Source organism: Penaeus monodon, chromosome 6 (genome assembly GCF_015228065.2).
Source record: "Penaeus monodon isolate SGIC_2016 chromosome 6, NSTDA_Pmon_1, whole genome shotgun sequence".
NCBI lineage: Eukaryota > Metazoa > Arthropoda > Malacostraca > Decapoda > Penaeidae > Penaeus > Penaeus monodon.
The window spans coordinates 21586346-21593845 of NC_051391.1; the positions used below are offsets into that span (position 1 = coordinate 21586346).

Here is a 7500-nt window from a genome sequence, read left to right on the forward strand (position 1 = left end):
TTTTACCAGTAAGTACCCTTCTGGTATCATCTAGAACATATGAACAAACCCAAAAGGTGAAAGATAGGCGTACTGTAGGTTACTGAGTCTAAGATAGGTTATATGTGTAAATGATTGTGGGATGGTTAAGAGAGGGAGTGAGAAGGAAAGAAAGTAATATATTTGAAGTGAAGTAGCTCTTCCTTTCATAAAAATAAATGTCCAGTTTATTTATTGTATAATTTGTTTAGACTGTTAGGCATGTCCATAAACTATTGGGATATAATACCAGAGCATGTATGTTATGCATGGCAAAGTTGTAGTTCTTTATACTGTACAAAAAATGTAAAACAATCAATTGGTATTTTTACTCCTAATTGTAAATGGGAAATTGTTATTTACCAGTTACAATTAATGTATACACTTTTTATCATAACATAAAGAAGACAATCTGTAAAGGAAGTCAGGGTTAGAGGAATCATAGAATTTTCTATTTCAGATTTATATTCTCAAAAAAATGAAGTTTGTTGTAGAGCAAGCTAGTAAAGGTGGACGCCTTGGAAAACTAACGGGTTTGAGGAGCCAGCCCACAGTTGTTCATGATACTCCTCTTTCTATGATATCTTCACTGGGTGGCAGTGCTCCACATCTCACTCAGGTAAGGAAATGGAAGATACTCATTTCTGTGGTTAGGTAAGATAATTTGAATAAAACTATTTGTAGATTTTTGAAAATATATATTATGAATATGCTTGACTATATTTCTTATGCTCTATAGTTACACTTTTATTTCTTCCTTTTTTTTTTTTCTTTTTTTGTTTTTTCATTGGTAAAGGAAATGAGTAAAATTTCCTACAAACTTTCATCATGTAGGCTCAAGATGTATATTAATGATGTAGCCAGGTTTCTATGATACCAATTATTATTCAGGTTTTGTGAACTGCATTAGAATACATTTTAACAGTTTTCTTCAGCTTGCATGATTTTATGTTCATAATCCTATAATGCTGTATGAATTATGTGGTATTTGTACAAGGTTGCTTGGATGTTTAAGTGTTATTTTTTAGTTTACTTTTGTAGGATGTTCTACACCTTGTTGTAGATAAGGAAGTACCAGTGTGTTTTCCCGGCGCAGCATTTTTGCGATCTTACAAAAACACTCCAGAAATTCAAAAAAGGAGTTGCACAATTTTCAGCACTCAAGGTATGTAGTTTTTTATCTTTTCTTTTTATTCCTCTTTTAGAAACTGAACCAATCTTGCCTACTTTTTTGTAGAATTATAATAGATTTTTATAAAAAGAAATTAGGATGACATAAGTGGACTTCATAATTGTTTGTTGTTGAAATGAAAATATTGATGTTATGCTTTTGCAAATCCCTCTCAGAGTCATAGTGTATGTGTGACTGTCCAGGATGCAACAAAAATGACACCAAGTGGTTATAACGAGAAAAAAGGCATTTCTGTATGGACATATGGAGGTAGACAAGTTATTGCAGCTGAAAGGTAAGGTTTATATTATTCATTTCTGTAGTTCTGTGATATATGTAGTATTCATATTTTACAAATATTTATTATAAGCCTACATTACAATAGTTTTGGCACTTCTGCAGATACATGGAATTAGTGGAAGCTATGCAACCTGATTGGTATGAAGCTCTAAATGATGCAGATACTGATGTAAATTCCTCAAAGAAGAGAATATCTAAGTCAGTCATGAACTCTACACTTATGCTGGATCAGTGCATAGACATCAGTAAAAAGAAGCAGGTACTGTGGTAGTTCAAATTGAAATTTAGGTCTTATTACTAACAGATAGCAGTTCATAATATGTTGGATTAGAGGTAATGGCCAATCCCTTATATATTTTCCTAGAGTTAGAAATATGAATATTCATGATGTAATGACCATAATTTTGTAGTGAAGTTGTAGATGCATTTTAAACCCAAAAATTCTATTTGCCAATATCATGCAGTACTATAAAAAGGTGGCAGTTTATTTTTTTATTATTATCAGTGAGATTCATTAATATATCTGGTATTGTTTGGCAAGTTTCCCTCAGCTACACCCACAGTATCATCCCCATATTCTCACTTCCTTGTAGGCCTTCCTGATGGTGAGTCAATCATACATTCATGTTTGCCACATCTTTCTTCTTGTAACTGGAACGTAGTGAGTGTGAAGTAGTGATTCTAACCTCCTTATATTATTTATACATTTTACTACATAAGAACATAGATCTAAATGTTTTTGTTGTTTTATTTGTGTATATTTCCACTTATTATTAAGGTTAACTAAGTAATTAATTGAAGTTGGTTCTCTTATGATTCTCTAGGTATTTGATATATTATAATGAAATTTACATTTTTCTTGAAATCCCAGGAAATAAAGTATGGTTCCATTGAACTTCATTTGCAGTTCTTAGGGGTTATTATGGGAATACTATAATGGATGCTGAATATCTTTCTCAATGTTTTTCTGTGAAGAGAGTCAAGTATTTGGAAGTGTAGTAGATATTCTGCATTGCATATTATTATCTTGGTTTTAAATGAAAGCAAATTTTTCTGAGTTAAAAACTTTTTTTTTTTTTTGTGTGTGTGTGTGTGTGTGTGTGTGTGTGTGTGTGTGTGTGTGTGTGTGTGTGTGTGTGTGTGTGTGTGTGTGTGCGCGCATGCATGGGCATGGATTTGAGAGGATGATTCATTTATAGCATTTACAAATAATTGATGTACCTTTTATTATAGGGGCTGCATGAGGCTGCGTTATTTGCACCTTTATTAGGTGGCTACAATGAGGATGAACGTAAAAGATTTTCCAAAGCAATAATGGAGAAAATAAAAAATGAATCCGTATCAGGATTCTCCCTCTTGGGTTTGCACACTAATGGTGCTACAGCAGAGAAGCTTGATGCAAAACTTATCTCTAATCTTGTTAAAGTGTCTTTGGTAAGTATAAGCCTGATTTTTTTTTACATTAGTGGGTTCATAGGTTTTCTTTGCATTGGTTTAGATTTTGTTAATTTTTTTTTTTTTATTATGTTCTTGTTTACATCTAGTCCCCTTTTGAGGATCTTGGTTATAATGCAGTGGATAGTTTTTATTTCAGTTCCAAATGCAGTCAAGATCTAGCTGTCATAGCACTTGTTGATTTTTTTTTTTTTTTTTTAGTGCACTTTTGGCTAAAATACTGTTATGAAACGATAAGAGAAATATATGTATAACCAAAACCCTAATAATATCTTTAGAATGCCTTAAATCTATCCAGGCTCAAGCATATCTTTTTACTTACATATGCATTTGCATATTAACTGAGCATTGATTTTGCAATAGATGTAATTTGCTCCTTTTTAAGGATATTCTGTAACTCTCAATACATGTAGGACCCCTTACCTCAAGGGCTCCCTCGGCAAGCATCAGGTGCATGGAATCCACTTACTGTCATCACCTTAGTGCAACAAGGTGTGGATATCTTCGATTCATCTTTCCCGTATTTAGTCACTGAAAGAAAAGGAGCTCTCATCTTCCCCATAAGCCTTACCAAGTGAGTTTGTATCAACCACTGTTATGAATTTCAAGGGTTTAGTTATTGTATTGTGTTTAAGCACTTTTATTATTTCAATTTGTGTATACATACTATAGGTACCATATAGTTTCTTGTTATTATGTATCTCTGAAGTGTCTGGACACAGTTTAGTAAAATTTTTATATAGCTATTACTCATTATTTTCTAAATGGAAAGTATGTGTAAAATGACAGTGAGTGAAATCCAGTTTATTTAAAGCTTTTATGTATGTGCAGTTGGTGAATTAAGTAAAGCTTCTTAATTATAAATGGATAAATGCATAATACAGTACTGAACTTCTTATTTTCCTTTGTCAGTGTGATTTTCCCAAATATATTTTAGTGTCACACTATTATTTTCAGGGAAAATTTAGAACATCAGAATAAAAAGTTGAAATCAGACAATAATTCTGAAATCAGTAATGAAGATAAGCAATTGAACAAGGGCGATGAAGAGACCAAAGAAAATATCCCAGAAGATGAATTATCAAGTGCATATGAAATGTGCTTAAAGGATAAAAGGTATGAAAATTCATGTTTTTATGACACATGTTATCAGAATCTCAAAATTAATTTGTAGATACAACATATAGGAAATATTTTAAAGAGTGTAGTCTATGTCAAATACAGCCTCTAGAATTAGTGGTATTAGTACATTAATGCACCAAATAGTACTTAGTCATCAAGGAGATATGTACTACGCTAGATAACCTCACCTTATTGATTTACCCTATTCTTTTTCTTTTTTCTTTTTATTATTATTGTTATTAATGATAACATAATGATAGTGATAATGATAATTGTGTAGATATCATTGATCATAGTAATGGGAATAAAACTTTTTTATTTCTAAATTTAAGTAATCTAAGTAAATTATACTTTTCCTTAACCAACATGTCATGGATGGCAAGAACACATGCCATATCCACTGTAATATAAGTATTGTCTTTACACATAGATGGCTCTACAAGTGCTGTGTCACCAAGGAGTCAGTTAATAGTCCTTCCTCTCTCACCTGTTTACCCTTTTCTTGACTTTTGGAAAGCTTCGTATTATTTTATTGTCTTTGGTCTTATTGATATTTTGATATCAATTTAATAATCTTGTTATCAGTAAGAATAAAATATTGATAGTATCAGAAAGAAAATTGCATTTTCCCGCAAAATCAAGGAATGAGGAAATCAAGCTGAGCACATGTAGAGCCATCTGTATGTAACAACATTCACAAAAAAGTAGATGGGATAGTACGTAAATGTGCAGTCATAAGGTTATTATGGGCAGAATTAGATATCTTTATGAAAACTTCAACCTCTTTTATATTCCATGATTTAGATTCTGTTTATATGAGCAATTCTGTATATTTAGAAATATATGAAGTTATTGCACCAGTATTATACCAAAATAAAAATTTTGTTACAAGAAGTAAGATTTTGATCTGCTAAATCATTATGCAACTGTTGCAAACCTTTACTGCAAGTAAATGTTTCACAATTTATTTATTTATACTTTTTTTTTCTTTTCTTTTCTTTTTCTTGCAAGATCACCAAAGTCATTATTAATAAAAGCAGAATTTTCATATTAACCCTTTCCTGACGGGTAGTAATCATAGTGGCCCGGGCCCCGCTGCTGGGGGCTTATATTGTCACCCTAGCATGCGCAACCACTCATGCCAAATACCAGCATCCCTTGCCTTTTCTTCGTAATTCTTAGAGCCTATGTGGTATTTTCAGTTTTCATTATTTTCTAAAGTCTCTATTTGCCATATTTCCTGATAAATCAAGACTGAAGGATATTTTTGTTGTTACATAGATTCCATAGTTGATCATTATTCGCTCTATAGTCTGAATAAAATAAGCAGTGTGTGGTATCATGGAGTTGAAATTGTAGGTTTGTTGTGTGTGTGTGTGTGTGTGTGTGTGTGTGTGTGTGTGTGTGTGTGTGTGTGTGTGTGTGTGTGTGTGTGTTTGTGTGTTTGTGTGTGTTTTTTTTTTTTTTTTGTTGTGTGTGTGTGTGTGTGTGTGTGTGTGTGTGTGTGTGTGTGTGTGTGTGTGTGTGTGTGTAGTAAAAATGAGAAAATGTTAAAAAGGACTTAATCACATTTTCAGTGGCAGAAAAATAATATTTTTCCGTGATTGTAACAAAAAAAAAAAAACTCATGGCATGTACATGCCCCCGGCAGATAGTCCTGCCATGCCATGGCATGTACGTACATGCCCCCAGCAGATAGTCCAGCCATGCCTTGGCATGTACTTACATGCCACCCGTCGGCAAAGGGTTAAAAACTTGTAGCACTCTAAGTACTATCAGGCTTATCTAAATGGCTTTAAAACAATATTTGACTCCAAAATTGTTGTAGAATTTATTTATGACTTGGTCTAAAGCCTTCCCTTAGCAGTTTTGTCTCTGATTTACATTTTTGCCACATTTCAAAGTTAACCCAATGTGAATGGGTTTATGTACTGTCCCCTTTAGATTTTAGTGAGTTTTGTCGCATACAGATAGCTCCATATGTGCTCAGCCAGCCATTAATGAGCCCTAGTGACTGGTCCTGATTTCCCCATTCCTTGAATTGGCAGGAAAATGTGTTTTTCCTTTCCAAAACTATTAATATTGACATTGTTATTCTTATTCATATTATGGTTATGAATTGTTATTAGAATATTAATAACATTAAAGACAATAAAATAATAGAAATAAAGTTTTCAAAAAATTAAGGAAAAAGGTAAACAGATGAGATACGTAAGACTAATAGCTGACTAATTGGTGACTAAGCACTTGTAGATCCATCAATGTATAAAGACAATAGATAAACTTTTATTACAGTGGGCATGGCATTATAGTCTTGCCATCCGTGTACATTGGGTTAACCCTAAATTAGAGCTAATGTTTATATTCTGAAACACTCAATAAAGATAGAACAAAATAATAATGAAAAGATATAGCTTTTTTAGCAAATCTCAACAATACAATTATCTCATATCCATGATATGTTTTTGTGGCACCTGCCATATTTTCATTTATCAAAGAGAAAACTGCTGTAAACATTGAAGAAATGAGAAAGTGGCAAGTAAGTATACCTTTTCGTTAATGATTCAGATGGTCTTTATGATTGTGGGGTAACTCCAAGCCTTTTTTAAATTTTGGCCGAGTCATCGACAAAACTTAAATGTTAAAGACATTTTTGTGAAGTGTCATAGATGAAATTGTGGAGTCATAGATTTTTTTTTTTCTGTCATAGACAAATCTTGGACTCCATGACCTTTTGTGAATACTGCCCCTGATTTTTTTTTTTTTTTTTTTTTTTTTTTTTTTTTTTTTTTTTTTTTTCAAAATCATACCATACAAACTATCCAAAATCATACAAACTATCAAGACAACCTTGATGCCTGGAATCAAGCCAAAAACTTGCCTACAAGTTCATCTTAACTCCAAAGTGCATTGGGTTAACAAACAAAACATTAGTGGAAAGTCATGGATATGTAGGACACTGATAAAGTTTGAACCAGCTAACATGCTCACAAAAAATGCCACTAAATATTTTGTGACTATCTGTGGGGTGAGGGTGAGGGTAAGGATGTGACCATGGCTGTGGGTAAGGGAGAATAAGAAGAGGAAAAGGGAGAGTAAAGGCTTAGTTTCTGAAGGGATAGAGTGTATATATATGGTGAAGTCTGCCTTTGATTTCAGCAACTTGTACTCAACAAAGCCATTGCTGGATGGATGTCAGTGTTATACTTGTCAGAACTTCACTCAAGCCTATATTCACCACCTCATAAATGTTAATGAACTCCTGGGACCAGTTTTATTGATGGTGTAAGTACTATTAGATTTTTATTTTTGCAATTCTATATACAGATACATTGCTTTTTCATTTTGTGAAATAGATGCATGCAGGAAAAAAATATATTCTTCAATTATTTTTCAATTTGTTTATGTATAATGGTTGTATGATACTGTATATG

At 32.6% G+C, this 7500-nt stretch overlaps 1 protein-coding gene across 1 annotated transcript in view; it reads left to right on the forward strand.

Annotated features, from left to right (window-relative positions):
• The window catches only part of LOC119573914 (queuine tRNA-ribosyltransferase accessory subunit 2-like), a 9499-nt gene that overhangs the window by 995 nt on the left and 1004 nt on the right, over window positions 1-7500 (forward strand). Inside the window, exons 3-10 of the mRNA XM_037921019.1 lie at window positions 479-637; window positions 1082-1183; window positions 1366-1484; window positions 1592-1748; window positions 2723-2923; window positions 3358-3518; window positions 3902-4060; window positions 7226-7351. Coding sequence (XP_037776947.1) covers window positions 479-637; window positions 1082-1183; window positions 1366-1484; window positions 1592-1748; window positions 2723-2923; window positions 3358-3518; window positions 3902-4060; window positions 7226-7351 — 1184 coding nt within the window. The remainder of the gene's footprint in view (window positions 1-478; window positions 638-1081; window positions 1184-1365; window positions 1485-1591; window positions 1749-2722; window positions 2924-3357; window positions 3519-3901; window positions 4061-7225; window positions 7352-7500) is intronic.